Consider the following 25,273-nt stretch of genomic DNA (forward strand, 5'->3'; position numbering starts at 1 on the left):
ATAAAAATAATAAATCAATAGTATTTTATTTTATCCTATTTAATTTTGCATCCATATTTTTTCTTTCTTTTGAAAACTTTTGTTTCTTTTTCAAGTATAACATTGTTGCAGTTCCAATGGTAATCGCAAAAACACCAACCACAACTACAATAGTAGCTATCTTCCAAGATGCAAATTTATTATCTTTGCCACATTCACCAACTTCATTTTTACCACCTGTGTTGATAAGAACTGAAAAATCAGGATCTATCACACAACTATTACAAAAAGGAAGTGTCATTCCAATCAATATACTGTCTTTGGTTTGATTTACAACCTGATTTTTAACAAAAGTCACTCTCTCGTCTGCCAGAGCATAAGGAAGGAATCTACCATAGAATGATCGATCACCGATTGTCATTTGAAGATAGCTAACATCTGATCCATTATTCACTGAAATATCTAAATCTGTTGAACAATCTTCTTTAGTAATAGATGAACTTGATTCTATTAATATCCTCAACTGATTTAATCTGTCTTTGAATGACCAATTATTGATTGTGATCATCAATTTCAAACTATTCTCTGGATATAATGTTGATTGTCCTGCAAATTCAATCAATCTACTATTCTTTGAATATTCGATTGTTGAATTGATTTGATCTATTCCTCCTGTCGAAGTTTGTAAACTGTATGTTGTGATGCTGAATGTTTCATTTCCTGTTGTTGAATGAATCCATTTATCTGTTTTCAATTCTCTTACAACTGAACTTAATTCATCGATCTCTTGAATTGCAATGATATTGAATGTGAAATTCATTCCATCTTTAACGATGATTGTTGGTGATGGTATTGTGTTGTTTGGAAGGATGACAACTCCTGGACTAAGTTGTGCTTGACAATAGTATCCACCATATCCATCATTACATCTACACACTCCTTTAATACAATTTCCATTTCCATTACATTTTGAATCGGTATCACAATCATCTTTTGAAACATAGTAGAGTTGGGTGTCTTGAATAAATCCATTCGCTGCCAAAGTCAAATTATAGGTAATAAATGGATATAATGGTTTAAACGGAATACATATATAATGAGTTATGTTCGTGTAGGATTGATAACAAGAATTTGGTTCTTTGAAGTACAATCTTACATTGTATGGTTTTGGTCCCAAGTTTACTGAAATTATTAAACTTGAATCATATTCTACTGAAGATATATCTAAGCCTATTAAATGAAAAATAAAAATATTAGATGAATGTTAATATTAAGAAGAGTGAAATCTAAAACAACTTACCTGTAAATGAGTAAGTTCCATCAAAAGTAATTGAATCTGATGTATTCACATAAAGTGGTGTTGAAGCTTTGAATTTTGGAATTAAACAATGTAATTCATTTGTTGAATTATATGTGACTGTACAATTTGAACCTTCGACCGTCATTGTTAGTGGCGCATATACATTAAATCGACCATAGGATTTAAGTATTAAATCACCTGAATCTAAATTAATACTATGAATATAATTTACATATACTATGAAATAAATGATTAATAAATATTATTTAAATTAAACATTTGAATTATTTACGTTCTAATCCCCAAAGTATTTCGAAATTGTAATTCTTTAAAGTTGAAAAAGATATTTGTGTTTTACCATATTGTGTTTTAGCAGTATATCTATATAAATTATTAAAATAAATAAATTGGATTTACTTTTTAACAAAAAAAAGAGATATTTACAAAAATGCTACATTTGGCCTTGACATAAATAATTGTGGATACGGACTAATATTTTTTCCATAACCCAGATTTTTACCATAGAGATAAAATGAATATCCTAAAAAGATAATATATTGTTAAAAAATAAATTGATTTTTAATAAAAATAATTTAACAAACCTGAATCAATAATATTAAAAGCTTTTTTATCTAATGAGATAGCTACAGAATAATAATAAGTTAATAAATTAATATTTTACATTTTAAAAAAAATATAATCTTACGGCAAATATATGAAGCCGGCTTTACTGGCATGTTAGGAGGAAATATATTAACTCCTTCTTCAAAATAACAATAGAAACAGTCGGGAACACTAGTATTAATCAAGGTTGTACCAGGAATGTTTATCGAACCGAACTGACAAAATGACTCATAAAGTTGAACAGTTACATTTTGCTTTCCTTGAATAGTTATCATTGATGTGGGTGCATTAAATTCTTGTAGTAGTCCGTTACTATTACTATCATATAAATTCCTAAAAACAACATTAGTATTAAATTTTGATTTTAAACTTAAATACCATATATATAAGATTACATTTTAAAATTATCTATAAACCATGATGGTCCAGGAATATTTGGGATAGATGAATTAAATGAAAACAAATTGTTCAAACCAGAAGCATTTAATAGGGGGGATTTACATGATGTTAATGATCTAAAGAAAAATTAGATTTTAATAAAAGTAAATATAAATTTGAGAAATCATTTACTTACACACTTCCTAACAAAGGAAATTGAGTAAAATCACTAGGTGAAAATGAATTATAAGCTAATAATCTACAGTAGAAAATTTTTAGTGAATAAATATAAAAGATACATCAATTTTAATATAAATTACAATGTAGTGAGAATAGGACAATTTTTAAATGAAACATCTGCACTATTGATATTACTATATTTTTTATAGATTATTAATAAAATAAGTTTTCAATAAAAATAATTTTTAATACAAACATATTTCTTAATCTTTTGCCTCCTATTTCAATTGAACCTGAAGGTAATAAAAAGTTAAATGATCTTTAAACAAAAAATTAATACCAAGAATAAAAAATTCAAATAATAAACTAATACTCACATTCTTTCCAGACTGGGGAAATTAGAGTCAGATATTACTATAAAACTAGGTTGAATTCCATTATAATTTACCATGACAATTGAACTATTTAATTTAAATAAAATAAAATTAGAAAAGAAATCATTGGCTGTTATACTTTTTTCATACAGTTCCAAAAGGGTCGAATTGACAATATTTGCATAATTAAAAACTAAAAATGTTCCTACCAAAGGAAATGAGACAGATTCAATATAGATACTTTGAAGAGACTTTCCTTTAGATATAATAGAGTCTAGAATTAGATTTGTTTGAAATTTTAAATCCTTAAAATATCTAAACAACAAAGCAATTATAAACGTTAATTAAATTGTTTGTTTTTGTAATCTAATAATTAATAATTACAATCTTTCAAGTGAAACCAAATTAGATGGAAAACTATTGGAAATAGAAATAGGCATTGTTTGCAATTCAATAATCTTTAAGTTTATATTTATATCGTTATCCAACATTGTCAATAAGGAATATGATTGGTTCTTTTGTTGGGAGATAAAATAAACTTTGAAAGTTGTCATGCTAGGGAATACGAGTTTATCTACAAAAGTTGGTTCTCCTTGGTCCAAAGGTTGTATATTATGTACCAAATTTCTATATTTCCAAATAAGGTTAAAATTAAAAAAATATATAAGATGAATTTAAATATTAGTGATTGATTTATATTTACATTGCCAATATAGATTCATATTGTCCTTTTAATACACATTGTAAATAACTTGTCGAAACATTAGAAATACTTGAACAGTTGTTACCATTTACGTTCCAATTGACCATATACTTTTTTTATTTAATTTTGTTTAGAATTTTAAATTTTTAGAGTAAAAGAAAAAAATTTTAATTGTTCTAATTACCTGTTTTATAAACCATTGTATTGATGGTACTTTAATAGAAAATAATAATTAATCATTTTGATTTTTTTTTTTTTTTTACAATCTTCATACCTTCTTGAGGATCTAAATCTATAGCAGAACAATTGAAAGATATCAATAAAATAATAGATATATATAATATTATTTGTTTATACATTTTTATGAGAATTAAAAAGATATCGATCAAAACGATGTTTATCCTACAATTTTTTATGAGAATTAAAAAGATATTGATCAAATAAATATCTGAAAAAACTTTTTTTATTTTACACTTTTTTTAATTAATAAAATCTAACCTGATCTTGTCATATTTTTGTAGTTTTAATACAAATATCTTGATAATAATCTTTTTTTTTAAGCCAACATTTATCTTCTAGATTTTTAATGATTTTTTGATATGAAAGTTTTGAAAATTTTTGATTTAAAAAAAACCATTTCACATTTGGAGCAAAAAAAATTGGTCATAGATTGTTTATAGTTTAAATTGGTAATAGTCATTATAAAGTAATAATTTGTCAAATGTGTGAATCTGAGAATGATCTATGCGGGGATGAGGGCATGCAGGTTGAAATAGATAAGAGCGAACCAACTAAAGAGAATAAACTAAAGATAGAGAAAAATAAGTCTAAGAAAAGGAAAGCCAAAGAGTTAGAAACAATATTAATAGATGCACAAGAAAAATATGTTAATAGTGAATTACCTCCGTTTGATAAAAAGGGCAGTTCGATTTTCAAGTGCAGGCATGCATTTTGTCCTTCTCTTTACGAGAATAAATTTAAATCCAGGGTGGAGAAGCACGAAAAGACAAACCATCATTGCCAGTCAGGTTGTCATTTCCAAGAGGGTGGGATTCACACTTGTGAGAAGCGATCCAGAAGTGGCAAAGATAAAACCAAATATACTTGTAAACACTGCAAGAAACCCATGTCAAGCAAAGAGAGGTTGCTTGGCCATTACGAGACATGTATTTACTTGGTACCAAGGAATCGATCGAGTGCAAACGACAAAAAGTTGTTTGAACAAGATAGAATGCACATTACAGATCAATTCTACATAGATCTGTTCAGTAAAGTTTTTAATCATGTGTTGACGGACAAGCAAAGTTTGAGAAATTCAAACAGCTAAACTTGATTGAAAGTAAAGATGGAAAGGAGTGCTATGGAGTTTACATTGATCCTATTAAAGAGGTACAGGAAATGGTAGCTAAATATTTGAAAGATAATCCTAAAGTAAATAAACGGTGAAGATAAACATTGTATCAAATGTATGTATTCCTATTATTGTTTCTCTTGCGTCGCGGAAATCTGTTCTGTGTGATACAACTAAGGATGGAGTCAATCATTGGATATTGGTAGTGTTGAACAAGACAAGCAACGACGACAAACAATACATGTTGAATATATATTGTAGCTTGCATCTCGAAAGCTACAACACTATTAAAGACAATGTTAAGAAGTACTTACTTTTCTGAAGTGTATGGATGGAATTGTGGTGAAGAAATGGTGAAAAACTTTGTCAAACAAACAGATAGAGTCAGCTGTGGTGTATATACATGCTTGTTTATTGATAAGATATCACAAAATAAAATAATAATAAATAAAAAAACTGTAAACAACTAAAAAAAATAAATAAAAATGGTGGAATCATCAAAGGAAAATTTTGACTTAAAAGATTTTTTTTTTTTTTTTTAGTTCAAAAACAAATGAAGTCAATTCTAGAATTTATTTTTAACTTAACCTGTTTAATATATGCTATAATTGTTGGTTCTCTCTTTGATTTTTTAATCTCTTTTTCATGAAAAATATAGTTGCTACGCCAACAGACACTACAACAGCTGATAATACCACAACAATAGTAGCTATCTTCCAAGATGCAAACTTTTCATTTTTGCAACCAGTTGTTCCATCGTCATTCGCAATCAGCACAGAGAAATCGGGATCTATTACACAACTATCGCAATAAGGAAGTGTCATTCCAATCAATATACTGTCTTTGGTTTGATTAACTATTCTATTCTGAATGTAAATCGGTTTGTTGTCTGCCAGAGCATAAGGAAGGAATCTACCATAGAATGATCGATCACCGATTGTCATTTGAAGATAACTAACATCCGATCCATTACTAACGGTTATATCTAAATCTGGTGAACAATCGTCTTTGGTTATAGATGAACTTGATTCCATCAATACTCTTAATTGATTTAATCTGTCTTTGAATGACCAATTATTGATTGTGATAATCAATTTCAAACTATTCTCTGGATATAATGTTGATTGTCCTGCAAAGTTAATCAATCTACTACTATTTGAATATTCGATTGTTGTATTGATTTGATCTATTCCCGCTGTTGTTGATTGTAAACTGTATGTTGTGATGCTGAATGTTTCATTTCCTGTTGTTGAATATGACCATTTATCTGTTTTCAATTCTCTTACAACTGAACTTAATTCATCGATCTCTTGAATTGCAATGATATTGAATGTGAAATTCATTCCATCTTTGACGATGATTGTTGGTGATGGATCTGTATTGTTTGGAAGAATGACAACACCTGGACTTAATGGTGCTTGACAATAGTATCCACCATATCCATCATTACATCTACATTTACCATTTGTACAATTTCCATTACCATTACAAGCAGAATTAGTGCTACAATCGTCAGCTGTATAATAAAAGTTCTTTGTTTGGTTGTATCCATTGGCAAAGATCGTCAATGAATAGTTTGTATATGGAAACAATCCTATCTCTGGTGAACAAGCAAGTTGACTATCTCCCAACGTTGAAATATCACACTTATATTGGTTGGAGATAAGTATAGATACATTATATGGATTCACTCCAAAGTTTGCCTGAACCTTTAATATCTCATTAGAAATACTTGTTGAAACAATAAATAAACCTATTTATAAATATTAAATTAGAAAACAAAATAGAAAATAATAGAAAATATAGATTTAAAATAAATAATTCATGTCTTACCAGGAGAACTATATAGACCAACAGAGCTAATGGTATCAGTGGTATTCACAAGTAACGATTCTGAAGTTGAATAGTTGCTGATAATACAATTCAGTTGACCGGTAGTATTAAATGTGATTTGACAATTTTGACTTCCAACACTGACATTCAATGGAGCATAGGTATTGAACACTCCAAATAATTTCACCAATAAATCATTGGATGCTATATTCTCAGTTTGAATATAACTAATATTTACTGATAAATAAATTAAATTAGTATTAATTAGAATCTAATTTTAATCTAATAGTTTAGAATCTAACTATTATCTAAATATTTAAATATACTTACATGGTAATCCCCAAAATATATCGAATTTCTTGTTGTATGTATTCTCAAAAATAATTTGATCTCTTCCAAAGAATTGGTTCTGTGGAATTGTATATCTTAAAAAAAAAAAAGTAAGCATGATGAAATATCATTAATTGAATCAATTATAATTTATACATACTTGAATTTTTTATTACTAAGTAATTTTGTTAAACTTGGAGACATACCATTTCCCCAACCCAAGTTTCTACCGTTTATTACAAAATAATCTAAAAAATAAATAAAAATTAGAAAAAATTTTAATTTATTTAAAAGCTACTTACAACTTGAATCAACTGTTGACTTGATTATATGATATCCAGAGCTTTCAATTGTAATATCTTTATTAATTTTATTAGTAAGAAATTTACTATGTTATTATTTTTTGTTTTCTACTTACTACAAATAAAATTGTTTGGAGCTGGTGTATTAAGTGGTAATTTATTTGTCATTTGAGACCAATAACAATAAAAACAATCGGCAACATTGAAATCGGTCAAAGTAGTCGCTGCAAGTCCGATTAAATCTATTCCACAATACGATTCATATAGTGAGACTGATACATTTTGATTTCCAAGGATACCTAGCGAAGATCCTAACGCAGTTTTATAAAAATCTCCAAGATGACCAGAAGTTCTAGTACTGGATAGTGTTCTAATCTTGGGGTTAGAACTAAATAGATTATTAATCAAGAAATTACTTACAGGTCATATTTGTCATTTACCCAACTTTGATCTGGTGGTGAGGGTACATATGTTTGAAGTATATATCTTTTATAATTTAAATTTTAATAAAAATCCAATTTATATTGTTAAATGTTTAATAAAAAATACCTACATGCTAGAGAGGTTTTTAGCATTGGTAAGCGTATTTGTACAATTTGATAAGGATCTTTATAATTGGAGAAAAAAAAAACATTAACAGTCTGATAAGAAAAAATAATGGCTAAAAACTTACAATGTAGACAAGTTTGGAAATACGGTAAAATCATTTGTAGTTGTATAACAATCAATTAAAGAACTATTTAACTTATTAGAATTTCCTAAATTTCGTGTTCAACTTGTCAATACTTACATAGATGATAAAATAGGACAATCACCCAAAGTTAAATTGACCACTTTAATAGTTCTGGAAAGAGAATTTTAGTAAAGAAATAGTATTGTTAAGCATTGTTGATATAAAAACTTACAAATAGGTGGTAGCATCTGATTCTAAATATACATTCTCTCTCTTGTTAAAAAATATACTTCTATAGAAAGAATATATGATTTTAGTGATATGATAAAATCGATTGTAATTACTTCTCTTACATTATTTTAAGTTGTGGAAAAGATGATTTTAAGAAACGAGCTTGTCCAAAGGTGTCAACTGAATTCAAATTATATAAATAACTATATTTAAAGACTATTAGTATGGTCAATATCATGCAAAGTTTGAGAAACTTACAGTGAATTCAAGACTGGAAAGGTTTTTCCAGGTAAATCAAACAAAAATTTAAAGTTGGAAGTAAAAGTAATATTATTTAAATTAATGTTATATAATTGAGTCATTGAAGCAAATGAAAAATCAGAGTGCATAATGGAACTTGAGATTAATCTTGAATTAATTAAATTAAAAAAAAAACATTTGTTAATATCAAACCAAAGAGATTTTAGGTATTATACATACATTGAGTTTAAATTTGGTGCTGTTGAAAATGAATTTGATGTCAAATTAATATTTGAATTCGTCAATGAAATAGTTGTCAATAGAGGCTTATTATCATTCAACAATAGTTGTAATGTAGAATAAGATGGATTCCTCTCTGTATAGTTTGCTTGAAAATTAATAGTAGAGATATAAGGAAAGTATAGTTTATCGATATATCCAGGATCACCGTTGTCTCTGTTTATTCCATTAAAGACCACCCTAATAATTGATTTTGTTTTAATAAGAATGGTAAGCATTGATACAAAAATAACTCTGACAGTAACTTCACTTACAATGAAATAACCGAATCATAATTACCATTCTTTTGTAAACAATTAATAGATGATGCAGTATCTCCATTAACAATTCCTTTACAAGTAGTTGCTGCTAAATCCCAATTGGTTTGATACTTTTAAAAGTGAAGATGAATATTTGAATTCTTAGAGAATTACATTATTATTATTTTCTATCAATACTTACTTGTTTAGCTATCCATATTAATGATTGTACTGTTGTGTTGTATTAATTTAATAGAGAAACTTAGATATTTTTCAAAAAAAATTTTTTTTTTTAAATTAAGACTCAACTTACATTCGTTCGGGTGAATATCTAAAGAGTTGCAAATATATAAGCAATTTGTGAAAACAAAAAATAATAATATTAAGTTGTGAATATTACTTTTGCTAAAATACATATTTTAAATAATATAAAAAACAATTTACTATTTTTTGTAAAATGAAATGATGAGTTGACTGTTTTACACAAAACCATCGTAAAATGGGTTTTAATCCCATATAATACTTAAGAAATAAGTTGTAATTTATTTTAACATAAATATCTAGATTAATTGCAAAAATAATCTTTTTTTTTTTTTGGTTTTACTAAAAATTATCTCCCAGATTTTTATGGTACCATGAAAAAAAAAAACAAACAAAAAATACATTGTAAACTTTCAGTATTTTTTTTAATTTAATTAATTTTTTTTACAAAAAAAATGTAAAAAACTTCCCTGTTACATCTGCATTTGTGTACCATGAAAAAAAAAACAAACAAAAAATAAATTGTAAACTTTTTTTTTTATAAAATTAATTTTATTTGATTGCGCGATTATTAGTTTTTATTTATTTTGCTTAGTCTGCTTTCCATTTTCTTTTCCTCTCTTCTGAATTTTCTTTTCTTTTTTAGAATGACCACTGTGGTTACAGCTGCAGACACCGCAACCACTGATAGAACAACAATAATAGTTGCAATCTTCCAAGATGCAAACTTCTTGTCACCACATGAATGTTCATTATTTCCAACATTATTAATGAGAACAGAGAAATCGGGATCTATTACACAACTATCGCAATAGGGAAGTGTCATTCCAATCAATATACTATCTTTGGTTTGATTGATGACTCTGTTTTGCACTAAAATATTTTTGTTGTCTGCCAGAGCATAAGGAAGGAATCTACCATAGAATGATCGATCACCGATTGTCATTTGAAGATAACTAACATCTGATCCGTTGTTAACTGTAATATCTAAATCTGGTGAGCATTCATCTTCTTTGACAATCGATGAACTTGATTCCATCAACACTCTTAATTGATTCAATCTGTCTTTGAATGACCAATTATTGATTGTGATCATCAATTTCAAACTATTCTCTGGATATAATGTTGATTGTCCTGCAAAGTTAATCAATCTACTATTCTTTGAATATTCGATTGTTGCATTGATTTGATCTATTCCTGCTGTTGTTGATTGTAAACTGTATGTTGTGATACTGAATGTTTCATTTCCTGTTGTTGAATATGACCATTTATCTGTTTTCAATTCTCTTACAACTGAACTTAATTCATCGATCTCTTGAATTGCAATGATATTGAATGTGAAATTCATTCCATCTTTAACGATGATTGTTGGTGATGGTATTGTGTTGTTTGGAAGAATGACAACACCTGGACTTAATGGTGCTTGACAATAGTATCCACCATATCCATCATTACATCTACATTTACCATTTGTACAGTTTCCGTTTCCGTTACAAGTAGATCCTGTTCCGCAGTCATTGTCTCCTTCTACAAACATCGTTAAGACTCGATTGTAACCATTGGCTGAAATGTAAAAGGAATAGTATTTGAATGGGATCACTTCACTTGGCAAAATAGAGGTCATTGTTGTTTCATTAATAAATGAAATATTTGATTTATAGATGTTGGAAACATAAACAGTAACATTATAAGGATTTGGTCCAAAGTTTGCATATAAGATAAATGTTCTCTCTTTAACAAATGCCTTTAACATAGTAAAAGCTTTAAAATTTTAGTTAATGATATGATTTAAAATATATATAGTTGAAGGTATATCTTACATGGTGAACTGTATAAATTAATACTTGAAACAGTATCGGTGGTACTTGTTAATAATGGAACTGATGTAGTGTAATTGGTAATGGCACAATTTACAACATTTGATGCAATCAATGTAATATTACATATATTACCACCGATATTCACCGATAGTGGTGCATATGAATTAAACATACCAAATAATTGAACTAAAAGATCACCAACTTTACTATTATCTGTTTGAATATAATTGACTTGTACTATACAGAATAAATGAATCAAGTTAGTATTTTAGATAAATTCATTGAGTTAATTTGATTTACTTACAAGTTGGTCCCCAAAAAATATCGCAACTGTAGTTTTTTACAGTGGAGAAGGATATTGTAGTCTTTCCAGAAAGTGAAGCTACTGATAATCTGTTTTTAAATATTAGTAATAATTTTGAATAGTCTATTCTTTAAAATTAATTATTTACCCAAATTTCTTATTAGATATTTGTTTACTTAACATATTGGGTGCAGATGATTTTCCAAAACCTAAATTATTGCCAGTAATTGGAAAAGCCAACCCTAAATGTAATTTTGTTAATTGATATCAGTAGATATACATTAAAAAAACAACTTACATTCATTAATATAATAACCATAGCTATCAAGAGTAACATCTAAAAAATAATTATTAGAGATCTAAACTTTTAAAATTTTAAATCTACTTACTGCAAACAAAATCTAAAGGAACCTGAGGAATATTTTTTGGAAGTAACGATACGATCTCTGATTGATAACATTTGAAGCAATCGGGAATAGTGAAATTGGTGAGAGTGATACCTGAAAAGTCAAAAACTGACATAAAACAAAATGATTCATAGAGTGAACCAGTGATGTTTTGCATTCCATTCAATCTGAAATATGAAGAGGTCGAAGGAAAATATAAATTTATATCTTCTAATTCACCTGATGAGTTGGTATTATATAACTGGCTATTTTTATAGTAAAAATAAGTAAAACAAAAACAAAAGAAAAAAGAAATCGATAAATAATAATACAAACAATTCAGAATAATCTTTTTCAAGCCAGGTATGATCTGGAACAATTGGAACTGGTGTATTGTGTGCAACTCTATTCAATTTTTTTATAATAAATTCTCATTAATATAAATAATTTTAATCTATTGATTATTTTAAATAAGAAAAATTTTATCTACTTACAATTTTGTTAAATTAAATGCTTTAGTTACTGGTGAAGATATGCTATACATTATTCTAAAGTAGGGAATTATTAGAATTTTGTGTATTTGGTTATAAATTTAAAATTTTTTTAGTATAACTACTTACAAATCTTTTAGTAATGGAAATACAGTATAATCAGAAACTGATGAGCTTCCGGACCACATCTCTCTTTAAAATAATATTAGCTTATATATTGGAGGAAGAGTATTCTTTAGACTTACAAATATACTAATGAAGGTAGATTTCCTAAGGTGATCAATGCAGATCTTATTGCACTATTTAAAAAAAATTAATATATTTAAGAAAAATTATTTATGTTTTAGCAAATAGTTGTACTAAACTTACATATGTTGAAGTTTTGATAAATGTAATTCAATCTTATCGGTGCCTGATAAATCAAATTCTCTAGAGAGGGTATAATTCATTAAATACGTTGTTAATTGATATGAGTGTCTTTTGTAAACTTACAAAGAAGATAAATTTGGAAAATATGAATCTGTTAAATTTATAAGTCCTCCAACAACTTGAACTTGTGTAGTACGAATAGTTCTAAATTAAAGATTAGATAAAAATTTTGTTTAAAAAGTAGAATACATTAAAAACTTACAGAGTTTTAACAGGAGAGTTGAATGATCCGAACGTGTCTAAAATCAATTTATTATATTTTGGGAAATCTAAAAATGAAATAAAGATATTTTGTAACTGACTAGCAAAAAGGCTGTTCATTATCATATCTGAATAAACATTGCAACCAACCAAAGATCTAAATTATTTGAAATGATTACATTTAGCTTTTGATGACAAACATAACATCAAGTATTTTCAATATTTCCTTACAATGTTGTAATTGGTAAATTTGATGGGAAATTCACTGGCATCGTTATGTTAACACCAGTAAGATATAAATTTTTCAATTTCAAATTGTTTCGGTTATCTAACAATGCTAAAAGAGAATAACTTGAATTGGTCTCGATTTCAGCTGCACTATTATCGAAACTGAAAAGTGTCATATTTGGAAAATATAATTCCTCAATAAAATCTGGTTCACCTTTATCTGTAAAAGTCGCTATAGAATAAAGATTTCTAAATAGATATAAGTAAAAGTAACATTATTAGACTTAAAAAAATGGTAAATCTTACATTTCAGAAACCGTTTGATATCCATTGATTGGAGGGAGACAATTTAATGCCCCAGTTTGATTTGAAATGTAAAAACAATTTGATCCATTTATATCCCAATTTAATTTATACTTTAAAAAAAAATTCTTATTAATAATAAATTTTAATAATATTTCTAAAATAACATACTTGTTTAATTAAAAATGCAACTGATCCCACTGTTTATATTTTCAAAAAGAATAACTTAGTATTTGAAATTTAGGAAAAAAAAATAAATTAAATATATTTACATTCTCGTTGATTCAACTGAGCATTAATCAAAGATAAAAATGCAAAAATCAAAACCAAAATAAAGTTTTTGCTTCTGTTCATTATTTTTATCTATCTCTGCTACTTTAATTATTTTTTAATACAGAATTGGGTAAAGATCATAATGAAAAAAAAATCAATATTGGACCATCAAAGATATTCCAATTAATCTTAAAATATCTTGATTTTTATTTTTTTTTATTTTTTTTATTTAAAAAACGGGCGATTCTTTGGTCAAAACTTTTTTGTATTTCGCCGATCAAAAAATCTCTGCCTCAGGTCACCCATGAATGATCAAAAAAAAAAACCCAAAATATATTTTTACACAAAAACAAAAAATCTTTCAAACACTTTCAAAATCGAAATAACTCCATTAATTTAATTATTAGTTATTCTTTAAAAATCTTTTCAAAGTTTTTTTTATTATCATGTTGATAACCTTAATGATAAATTTATAATGTTGTTTTTTTATTCTTAAATCATTTTAAATTCTACTTAGTTTACTTTCTACACGAGTTTTCTCAGTTCTATATTTGAATTTGTTTTTCATTACAATAGCGGTTGTGATTGCAGCTGCTGCGAGGGCGACACCACAAACGACGGCAATAGTGGCGATCTTCCATGCGGCAAATTTCTCGTCACCACCACCACAGGTTGCTTTATCTTTTTTACCAGACTCTATGAGTACAGAGAAATCTGGATCGATAACACAAGCTTGACAATAGGGGAGTGTCATTCCTACGAGTACAGCGTCTTTAGTCTGATTGACTACGTGATTGGTGACAAGTGCAGGTACTCCATCTGCCAATCCGTAGGGAAGGAATCTACCATACAACGACTGTCCATCGAATGTCATCTTTAGATAATCTACACTGGTACTGTTGTTTACTGTGATATCAATCTGTGCACAATCAGAGTTGATAGTGGCACTGGTCGATAGTATCACTCTGAGATGATTGAGTTTATCGGAATATTTCCAATTGGTTATGCTAACCAATAGTTTGAGACTGTTCTCTGGATAGGTGGTAGTTTGTCCGGCGAACTCAACCACTCTCATTTCCTTGGAATATTCGATGATTGCAATAACACCTGGGGCAATCGCTGGATCCAAGCTATAGATGGTTTTACTAAAGTTACCATCTCCTAAGGTGATAACTGTCCAATTGGTGGTTAGAATCTCTTTGGCAACGCTCGCCAATGAATCCAACTCTTGAATAGCAACGATATTGAAAGTGAAATTCAATCCGTTTTGAACGATAATGGTTGGCGATGGAGTTGTATTGTTTGGAAGAATCACAACTCCTGGATTCAATTGTAATTCACAATAGTATCCACCATAACCACTGAAGCATGAACAGATATCGGAACAGTTACCGTGACCATAGCAATTGTCATTTGGACCACAGTCATTCTTGATGATCTTTGGGATACTAAATGTTACATTTACAGTGTATCCATTGGCTAACACTTGAGCGGTGTAATTAGTATTTGGAATGAGTTTCTGGGCTGTATAAATAATCAATTCGGTAGAGGTCAAAGAATATGGATAAAATAGAGTAGGGAACATGACAGAAACTTGATAAGGAGCAGGTCCATAGTTTCCAACAAAAGTGAGGAAACCATTTCCATTTGGCTTTACTTCAGAAATAATCAATGCTATTTTAAAATATAAATAAAATTATTAACAACTTTTTTATGTTTTTTTTTAATTATTTTTAACTAACTACTTACGTGGAGATGTATACATTGTTACATTGGAAATTGTATCAGATATGTTCACCCAGACTGGTGCCAATGTACTGTAATTCGATACTATGCATTCAAGTTGTGTTTGTGATTTAGTTGAAACTATGCATTTTGGACCAGCCATATTCTCCAAAGTAATGATCATAGGGGCAAAGGTATTGAAAGTTCCAGTAAATCTTAACATCATATCTCCGGAATCTAAATTTATACTATGAACATATTGTACGACCACTATAAAATAATAGATTAATATATTATTTGAAAAATAATTAAATAAAATAAAATACAAACATTGCATTCCCCAAAGAATATCAACTGCGTAGTTATGAGTTGTAGAGAAGTAAATCGTAAGTTTTCCAAATGATTCACGAGTACGTAAACTATTTATTATAGAATTAGTAAAAGTAAGATAAAAAAGATTAACTATTAAGTAAATATTTTATACTTACATATACATTCTGTTATTTTGATCTTTTGTTAATTCTTTTGGTGCAAGGTTTTGACCCCAACCCAAGTTTCTACCTTGAATAATAATTGGATCTAAATAATTATGGCTAGTTAGTATATAAATAGAATTATAAAAAATAATAGATTATAGATCTTACCATTTGGATACAACTTTGGGAAGGCTTTTTGTTTAATTGAGTAATCTATTAAAATTGAAAAAAATTAATATTTTTGATTTAAAAAATAATAACAAAAATAAAAAAACTTACTACAAGTATAATTACTTGGTGGAGCTGGTGTATTTGGTGGAAGGTTTGCTTTAATCTCTGGATAATAACAATAGAAACATTCTGCGATATTGTCAAAGTCGACCAAAAGGGTAGAGGGTAGGAATATTAAATTCATATAACAGTAGGATTCATATAATTTTACTGAAATATTATATTGACTTCCAGTGATGGAAACTGTACCACTGTTAATTGGATACTCTGGAAGATATCCTGTTGTGTTTGTATTTGAAAGAAGTCTGGTTGAAGAAAAAAAATTAATATTAAATATTTTCATTCATGTTATTTGTGTTGTTTACATACAAAGTAAAAGTTGGAGCAAACCAATTTTCAGGTGGAATAACTGGTACAAAAGTATTTGAAGCAGATCTAAAAGATTAAACTTGGTTAAATAAAGAATTTTAATAATAATTTATATAATATTTCTTACAATAAAGTTAATCCTGATGCTCCAGTCAAAGGAGTATAAGAATTTCTTAATGTTCTAAAATGTAAAATAAAATTAATTTGTTAATTCTATATTAAAAAGATACTATTTTTTAATTTTATAAAACTTACAATTTTGTAACATAGTAAATACTAAAATCAGATACAGAACTAGTACTTTTGATCAACTCTCTGTTTTAAAAAAAAAAAAAAATAAGTATATGTTTTTTGTTTGTTTTTTGAAAAAAATACTTACACACTATCAAGAGCAGGAAGCTTACCAAAGGTAACATTTGCAGTTTCAAAAGATCTAAAGGTTTTTGGTTAATAAAAAATTCATAGATAAAATAAAAAATTTGTACTTACACTGTATTCAAACGATCTGCGTTAAAAAGAGTAACTGGCTCTGGGGTAAGATATCTTAATTTTCTATATATTTAATAAAAATTAGAACAAGTTGATTTTAAATAAAAAAATATATAAAACTTACAATGTAGTTAGGGATGGGAAATATGTTGAGGTAATATTTAGACCACCATATGTTTGGAAAGCTGGGGTATCAGCAACTCCACTATTATATTAAAAAAAAAAAAGTTAGAAAAATAAATATTTGTTTTGCCAAAAAAAAAAACTTACATTGTTCCAATATTTGAATTGATTGTATCATTAGAACTTAGTATCAATTGATATGTTGATGTAAAGGTAAGATTTGAAAAATCAATTACACCAATATTAGAGATTTGAAAGATATTATTTAAGGAAATATCTGAATATACAATTGTATTATAAAAAGATCTTTAAAAAAAAATTAATAAAAAGATATATTGTTTAAAATAAAATAACTTACAATTGATTAAGAGCAGGTAATTTCGATGGGAAAGTATTAGTAACATTGATATTGATGTTGTAGATCAATAAATTTGTTAAATACACGTGAGCATCATTATCCAATAGAGTCAAGATGTTGTATGATGAGTTTTTCGCTGGGGAATATGTTTGGAAAGAGAAATCTGTCAATAATGGGAAGGTTAACTTTTCTATATACACAGGTTCACCACTATCAACTGTTTTTCCTGCACGAACATTACTATTTGTTTAAATAGATTTGATTAATAAAAATCAAAAAATAAATTATAATTTTTAACAAAACTTACATTTTCTGAATACTTTCTTCAACTCCATTATCACTACAAGTTAAGGTACCGAAAAATGTAGTACCAACAATATCAGCACAATTTGTTGCAGTGATACTCCATTGGAGTTGATACTGAGAAATTAACCATCTAATTGAATTTACTTTTTAATTAAAAATAATAATAAAAAAAAGGTTAATAAATTATTTATTATTTATTGATTCAAATTTGACATACATTCGTTTGGATTTAAATCAGAAGAGTGTGAAACACCAATAAAAGTTGAAATGGTTACCAACCATATAATAAATAATATATTTGTTTTATACATTTTTGTAATGTATAATTTTTGTTATTTGTTTTTATTTAATATTTAATTATTTTACAAAAATGATTTGAAATTATATATACAATGATGATTGAAGACCGACAAAACTAGATTTATAATTACAATTGGATTTTTCAACTTTCTTGGGTTGATCTTAATAATTATCTTTGTCGAGTTGATATTTTGATTGTTACAGTAAATTTTAAAAAATTTTATATAAAGATCTTGATATTATTTAAAATTTATAAAAAGAAGCCCCACAACAAACTTTTAGAATATCTTTTAGGTGTTGCACAGAAATGATGATGATGCTGATGTTGTTGCTGATGTGTTGTTGGTATTGTAAACAAAACAAAAACAAATAAGTGAGATTTTGTTGTTTCTTATAAATAAATAGCCACTGTGTTGTTTTCTTTGTGACTGATTGATTTATTTTATTTCTTTTCAGATTTTTCTTGTATCTTTTTGATTTTTTAAGGCAATATAAGAAAAAACCAGGTGTTACTGTGTCCGATATATAAAGTATCTCGTGGTACGATCACAAACCTAAAACAATCATACAATGTAAAAGTATCTCGATCAGTAAAAAACTATAAAAAGCCACATAACAATATTCTACAGAAAGTGGGTTGTATATGATTGTATTTTAAAGCCGCAAAGTTTTAGAAGGTAAGGAAGCACCGGTGCAAAGATATTTAATGATATTCTTTATAATACCGTTCATCTTACCTTAAAAAAAAACACCTACAAAGCATAGATCGATCTTTGATTGAGTGGTATCTTTTTGAGATTGAAAAAAATATTTTCATGTTTTTATTTTTTTTATTTTTTTCAACTTTTTTTATTTATAAAACCATAGTTTTGTTTGTTTTTTGGGGGGTTTTTTTTCTTCGGATCAAAAAAACCATTTGTGATCAGAATTTATCGAATTCAGAATTTTCTCAGCAACATTACATTTCTTAATTTCTAAAAAAAATTTGGTTTCATTTAAAATAAATAAAAATAAAATCAAATACTTTTTTTTGGTCTCTTTCAAATTAAGATGGGTTTTTTTTGTTGATTTACTTTCAGAGAGCTCTCTTATTAGAAACAAGTTCAGATTATTATTTTTTATATTAATTAATTAATATGATTTAAAAAAGAATCTTTAGATAATTATAAAATTTTATACTTAATTAGGTTGTTGTGTGATTTTATTTTATTTTAATTTAATTTCATTGTTAGCCACCAACCAGTTTCGGATCTTAGATGGATGTAAGATAGTTCAAGTTTGGTTCAAGTTGATGTTATTCAGATAATACATTCAATTTTGAAACGGTATGATGTCATTTTAATTACAAGAAAGTTAAATTGGTTTTATCATTGAATTCTTTAAGAGGATATTTATTTTATTGCATTGTTTTATTGCTTTTGTTTATTATTGTAATGAAATATATAAGATGATTCCAATGAAAGATAGATTCCGCTGGTAATCCCAATAACCTGTTGCGATGGTTAGAAGATAATCACAGGATGATCGACAATCTTGAGATACGATGAGAATGTCGGGAATGGGTGAAATACAGAATGTTGTGTAAGTACATTCGTAAGTCCTTGAGAATCATTACCTACCGAACCAAAAATAAGCCATCACCACAGTTCGGTGAAAGAAAGGCAATACCAATGCATACTGGGTACGTTTTCTTCAAATTGATAGTGATCACTTTCATCGTACTAACAAACGACTATACATCATACTGGAATCTAGGTCGATTGCAATTAGTAGAATCTATTGTTATTTAGAATTCTTAGTTTGAGTGGTTAACAATACATTACTACAGACAAGAATACATGCAAGGAGGAAGCTAGATAGGCAACTGGTAGCTGTGTTTGAGAATATCAATTGACAAAGTAAGGTTCTTGTACAATTCACATTAGTAAACTTTTATATTAGATAATGTAAATATTAACAAACCACTTATTCATTATGACGCCTCATGAGTATTAAGTTTTTAATACTAATAATAGTGTGTAGCTCATATTAATAAGTTGTGTAATAAAAATAGCTTTAAGAAAAATAAAATTGATTTTTTATTTTTGCATGATCAAAACCTCTTCACAGTTTTGAAGTGTTGTTTCAATTTTGTGAACTTTTGATGTCATATCTCCACAATAAAACAATAACCGATTTGAAAATATCCAACACCCCTGTAAATGTTTGTAATGAGGGACAGAAATTTACAAAAAATCTAAAAAATTATAAATATTAATAATGACTTTAAATATCAGTATAATTAAATAATATTTTTGTAATAATGATAAAACTTGTATCAATTATTTTATGTACTTTTCTTTTTATTAGTAGCATTTTAGCTACATTTCCACCTGGTGTAGATTATAATAATAAACAATTCTTTGGATATTTAACCCTTTATAACTCGACACTATCTTCTTTTTCCAATATCATCAACTGGACCAACTATACCAATATTGTGACAGAGTTCGATCAATGGGATCCTAGTCTGTTAACAGAGTTGATTGAGTACTCTCATCAAAGAGGTGTTGCTGTCCACCATATGCATGCATTGGGCTGTTCCAGTGGATCTTCGTTCTGCAATGACTATTTCGCCAACTCTCAATATATTTACGATATTGACTACATGGCTAAAATGGGAGGTGATGGTTTCCACATGGATATCGAAGGTTCTTTTGACTACGACACCTACAAAGAGGAATGGACCAAAGAGGCATTCGGTTATTTGAAATCCAAGAATAACAACTATATCGGTTCATTAGCAGTTGGTTGCTATAGTCCTGAACATTACAATTCGGATTACGCAGATTTTTTCATCTTGATGTGCTACGACATGGGATGGGGTTCCAATCCACTAGCGCCAAACTCACCAATCGCCACGGTTAGAGCCAGAGTTGAAGAGTGGAAACCCTTTGTTAACCATCTAGGAAAGATTATTATTGGTCTACCGATTTACGGTTACTTTGCTGACTGTGTAAACATGGACTACGGACTCTTTGGAACTACCTGTCACATCGATGGTGAAAATGGAAACAATTCCACCGGAATAAGTGGTATCTACCAACTGGAGAATCAATACTCCTATGTATCCTACCAAACTCTACCAACTGGAGAGCCTTTCGCAAATGTAGTTACAGATACAGAAACTTGGTCGATTCGACAATATCAATACGACACTCCAGCTTCACTCTATGCCAAAACTGTATCAATGGGTGTTGGTGGCACTGCAATTTGGAGACTTGACTTTTTCATTGGCCTCCAAACAACTAAATTGAATTCATTCTATGTTGCATTATCGCCAAATAATTTATAAAATAAATAAATTCTTAAAAATAAAATAATTATGTTTATATATAATTATTTCTAGCTTTTTGATGTAAATCAATTATCTAATCTGATTGCTTCCAGTAATAATTGTTGTTTTGTAATTGTTATATCATTGCTGAATGTCACTGTTTCTTTTAATTTCATATCTAATGCCAAAGAATGCTATGCAAAATGTAACTTTGAACCAAGTTCTATTACATTGATACATCTGACATTGTCTTTGCAAGATATAGTATGAGTTGGTACATGTTGGAGTACACTCTATAGCTTTCAAATATATCTGTTGTTGTGTCATTGTTTCACCTGATAAGAGTGTAATCGATGATTGATCATCATGTGAAATAATGACACCCAACTTACAATAGACAAGACCTTAATTTAAAGTAAATAAATGTGTTTAAAATTTTAAAGAATAAATATCTTGGAAACAATAATTTATTGCTTTTTATTTATATTATTGTAAAGAAATATAAGATGATTCCAATGAAAGATTCCAATGGTTATCCCAATAACCTGTTGCGATGGTTGAAGATAAACCAGAGGATCGCCAATCGTCAGATACAATGAGAAAGTCGGGAGCGGTTACTCCGGAGCGCTGTGGAACTGTGTGAAGTGCATTTGAAAGTCCTTGAGAATCAGTACCTGCCACAACCAAAAACAAGCCATCACCACATTGGTTCGGTGAAAGAAAGGTAATCCCAATGCCTAGATTTCCTTCGAATTGGTACTCACCAATTGAGAAGCTATTGTTATCACCAAACTTCAGTGGCATATACTCTTGATATTTCTCAACAAATAGATTCTGATTACTATTTCCAATTAATATATAGTTGGCTGCTGCTGTTGATTGGCTGCAATCACCGGTGGTGGTAGTTGGCTGGAATTCCTGATCGGAGTAGATCGATGGTGATCCACGTCCATACGTATTGAAATAATTACTTATCCAAATGGCTGACCATTGCATTTGTGACGTTAACGATTCATCCATTGTTCCATAGATGATTGTAAATTGCTTTTCGAATATCTGTCTCATTGGACCGTAGGTAGCGGCGGATCTTTCCTTTGTTGTCCAACCATTGTCGCCGGTTGCCACCCATGACTGTAGACTACCCTTTTTCGTTCGGAAATAGTGTTGTTCCGGTAGGAATGTGGTATCGAACACCATTTTATCAATGATGATCTTGTTTGGCAGTGGTCTGTCCGGTGACTTGGTGAATCCGAAACGTCTGACATTCTGAGTGGATAGCCGCCAAACCAATCCATCGACACTATCGTTCAGCTGTTTAATTGAAATGCGTGCAACTCTAGATGGAATCAGAGTTTGTAATATTAAAATATTGGCACGACTTCCTGAGGATGCCGGATTGTTTGTTACAATTATCAAATCCTCTGGAATTGCCGGTAACATATGTCTGGCACTAGAAATGTTACTGTAGAACTGCGACATCAATGGATCATCCAACATAAAAGAGAACCAATGACCTTGGTTGGGAACTTCACTTATCATCACAGCATTGGGATCACCGCTGTTTTCAGAGACTAATCTAGCCATTCTCCGCGAATGCCATGGCGATACTACTGTGTCGTTCTGGCCGTATCTAACCAGCAGCGGTATGCCGACCATCGAAGAACTATAGAGATCTGCATCGGACTCTGCAATCGATGCCATAAACAAACCTTTCAACACCGGATCCAGTCGCTCAAAAGAAGGTCTCGTATTGTAATAGATGTATTCTTCTAACTTAGCGAATCCAGCTGCACATGCCGAACCCAGCGCCAAATCACCAAAATGCGATGTAAATGAAAAACATCCATAGCTACCCATTGAATGTCCAGTAACTAGTAGCTTTGTCGGGTCAATCTCGTATGCCGATTTCAATTGCGTTGGAACACCTGGCAGTTGAGAGGCGAGTGATGCGAGTGCCGAAAAGATATTCAAACGACTTGCAGATTGCCAGTCGTATCCCCATGAACGACGACCCGTTGGAAAGAGAATCCACATGTCGCTCTGCTGTGGATAGGCGTTATACCAACCGGGCGTGAGAATCACTTCCACTCCTGCACCATGCGTAGCCAACATAACATTACAACGCAGGGGACCAATCCCACACTGCGTAGAAGGTGGAAACGCAACCGCATACTGTACAGTTTGATCGTAGTCCAAGAAAGTAAAAGAAAGCGGTCCACCAAAGCTTGTACAATTCAAAGTGATATTGGTTGATATTACTATTGCTGATGATGATGATGATTCATATATAACTGATATTTCTAATATTGATTTGTTTGTTATTGTTGAACATTCCAACTCGTCGTCAATTTGATTGATTGAGAATGATAATGAGTATCTTTGACCTGGTAATATACTAATTATTGAAGAAGAAGAAGAACTACTATTGTTATTATTTATAATATCTATTTCTAATTTGCTATTATATAATTTCAAGTTGGATAATGGCAATGGTGAATCTCCAACATTCAACAAAGTAATCGATCCGTATGTACTTGCTAACCAACCATCTACAACCGATGACATTAAACTATCTGTTTCTACAATAATAAATGGTGGTTGTTGCTGTTCATCTTCTCTTTGTAAAAACGGTAGAATTGTAAGGTTGAATGCTGCATGTGGTGAAAGAAATTGTCTAACTGATGATTGCAATCTAATCCAAACAGTATAGTTACCGCCAGGCACCAGCGTTACAACCTGTTGAGCAACTCCATAGTTATAAAGATCACCAATGAATTCATAAACATTACTATTGTTGTTGTTATCTATTATATAATATCTTAATACATTTGTACAATAGATTATGAATTTATCGGTTGGTGAAGATTGATCGACGCCCAATTGACCCACTGCATAGCCATACCACATGTAGACACTCCAACTGAGTTGTGACTCTAGAAACTGCCATGGTATATCGTTGTAATCGATAGAGAGTGATGACGATGAGTTGTTGTAGGGCAGCGGCGAGCCACTAGAGCTGGCAGTGTACTCTAACCATCGAACACGACCTTCATTGCCCAACTCCGATGGATAGGATACCGATGAATCACGTGGTAGATCGAATATACTGTTTGCACCTCCGCCTGCCACTTTCGTATAGTACTGCATTGAATCTACACCTTCTTCTCTCTCGCCAATTGGGAATGGTCCTATCACACTATAACTAGATGGTAGTGTAACATAATTATAATTACTGCTACATTCTAACAAAAAAAAATAAAAAAGTTAGCAAACAATTTAATGATATTTGAGCAATCAATCAAATCAATCAATCAATCTATACTTACCACAATCACAAACAAAGATTAAAGTAAATATTATTAATTTTAATAAGTAATGATCATGATTACTAAAATTTTTATTCATTGTGTGTATGTGTAATATATATATTATATACAAATTAATCTATCATAATAAACTAATTTCAAATAATCTTTTTCTGTGATGTTGTGATCTGATTTACTACTGATCTAAACAAAATTCTGATGAAAGTTATAGTCGTAAAATCAGTAAAAACACACAAATACCCCATTACCAAAAATTTTCAAAGAACTAAATTCGATCAAAATTTCAAAAAATTAAAGATCTATTTTTTTTCTTAATTTTTTAAAGTTGGTTGATTTATCAAAACAATCAAAAAAAGAAGAAGAGTTTTTAATTAACTATTTTTTTAATTTGTTTTCTATGTATTATATTTAAAAGTTATTTTATTAGATTTAGATTATTTTTAATTTGTTATTTCGTTATTTATTGAAAATTAAAAAGTAAAGACCATGTCAACTTTATTAGATGCAATCAGATCGAAACT

At 29.1% G+C, this 25,273-nt stretch overlaps 6 protein-coding genes across 6 annotated transcripts; 1 reads left to right on the top strand and 5 right to left on the bottom strand.

Annotated features, from left to right (window-relative positions):
- Positions 1 to 25: 25 nt before the first annotated feature.
- Positions 26 to 4,049, bottom strand: PPL_05330 (uncharacterized protein; the record flags this gene model as incomplete). Its single annotated transcript, XM_020576216.1, has 14 exons — positions 26 to 1,209; positions 1,280 to 1,516; positions 1,572 to 1,660; positions 1,724 to 1,820; positions 1,882 to 1,923; positions 1,962 to 2,236; positions 2,320 to 2,418; positions 2,478 to 2,540; positions 2,602 to 2,655; positions 2,718 to 2,780; positions 3,220 to 3,462; positions 3,539 to 3,648; positions 3,723 to 3,751; positions 4,037 to 4,049. 14 exons carry the CDS (start codon positions 4,047 to 4,049, stop codon positions 26 to 28), a joined length of 2,598 nt encoding a protein of 865 aa, XP_020433465.1.
- Positions 4,050 to 4,853: 804 nt separating this feature from the next.
- PPL_05331 (calcium-binding EGF-like domain-containing protein) lies at positions 4,854 to 13,814 on the bottom strand (the record flags this gene model as incomplete). Its single annotated transcript, XM_020576217.1, has 35 exons — positions 4,854 to 4,916; positions 5,131 to 5,173; positions 5,493 to 5,745; positions 5,806 to 6,642; positions 6,723 to 6,959; positions 7,053 to 7,147; positions 7,213 to 7,300; positions 7,355 to 7,411; positions 7,471 to 7,742; positions 7,775 to 7,840; positions 8,028 to 8,090; positions 8,145 to 8,198; positions 8,260 to 8,319; positions 8,381 to 8,461; positions 8,517 to 8,666; positions 8,739 to 8,978; positions 9,053 to 9,168; positions 9,951 to 10,171; positions 10,217 to 11,059; positions 11,119 to 11,355; positions 11,423 to 11,511; positions 11,571 to 11,664; positions 11,721 to 11,759; positions 11,812 to 12,074; positions 12,145 to 12,213; positions 12,303 to 12,356; positions 12,429 to 12,491; positions 12,545 to 12,598; positions 12,669 to 12,728; positions 12,792 to 12,872; positions 12,931 to 13,086; positions 13,161 to 13,406; positions 13,464 to 13,573; positions 13,632 to 13,660; positions 13,733 to 13,814. The coding sequence occupies 35 exons, from the start codon at positions 13,812 to 13,814 to the stop codon at positions 4,854 to 4,856; spliced, it is 5,565 nt and encodes a 1,854-aa protein (XP_020433466.1).
- Positions 13,815 to 14,235: 421 nt separating this feature from the next.
- PPL_05332 (EGF-like domain-containing protein) lies at positions 14,236 to 18,121 on the bottom strand (the record flags this gene model as incomplete). Its single annotated transcript, XM_020576218.1, has 16 exons — positions 14,236 to 15,407; positions 15,483 to 15,728; positions 15,789 to 15,877; positions 15,947 to 16,019; positions 16,103 to 16,147; positions 16,214 to 16,470; positions 16,535 to 16,600; positions 16,662 to 16,715; positions 16,790 to 16,849; positions 16,914 to 16,967; positions 17,024 to 17,086; positions 17,148 to 17,228; positions 17,294 to 17,452; positions 17,505 to 17,744; positions 17,812 to 17,953; positions 18,028 to 18,121. The coding sequence occupies 16 exons, from the start codon at positions 18,119 to 18,121 to the stop codon at positions 14,236 to 14,238; spliced, it is 2,895 nt and encodes a 964-aa protein (XP_020433467.1).
- A 1,563-nt stretch (positions 18,122 to 19,684) lies between these two features.
- PPL_05333 (glycoside hydrolase family 18 protein) lies at positions 19,685 to 21,444 on the top strand (the record flags this gene model as incomplete). Its single annotated transcript, XM_020576219.1, has 2 exons — positions 19,685 to 19,791; positions 20,460 to 21,444. 2 exons carry the CDS (start codon positions 19,685 to 19,687, stop codon positions 21,442 to 21,444), a joined length of 1,092 nt encoding a protein of 363 aa, XP_020433468.1.
- A 123-nt stretch (positions 21,445 to 21,567) lies between these two features.
- On the bottom strand, positions 21,568 to 23,460 carry PPL_05334 (uncharacterized protein; the record flags this gene model as incomplete). The annotated part of the gene is made up of 2 exons (XM_020576220.1): positions 21,568 to 21,830; positions 21,972 to 23,460. 2 exons carry the CDS (start codon positions 23,458 to 23,460, stop codon positions 21,568 to 21,570), a joined length of 1,752 nt encoding a protein of 583 aa, XP_020433469.1.
- Positions 23,461 to 23,542: 82 nt separating this feature from the next.
- On the bottom strand, positions 23,543 to 24,831 carry PPL_05335 (uncharacterized protein; the record flags this gene model as incomplete). The annotated part of the gene is made up of 3 exons (XM_020576221.1): positions 23,543 to 23,650; positions 23,686 to 24,668; positions 24,753 to 24,831. The coding sequence occupies 3 exons, from the start codon at positions 24,829 to 24,831 to the stop codon at positions 23,543 to 23,545; spliced, it is 1,170 nt and encodes a 389-aa protein (XP_020433470.1).
- Between the last annotated feature and the right edge of the window lie 442 nt (positions 24,832 to 25,273).

Source organism: Heterostelium album (genome assembly GCF_000004825.1).
Source record: "Heterostelium album PN500 unplaced genomic scaffold PPL_contig12, whole genome shotgun sequence".
Classification (NCBI taxonomy): domain Eukaryota; phylum Evosea; class Eumycetozoa; order Acytosteliales; family Acytosteliaceae; genus Heterostelium; species Heterostelium album.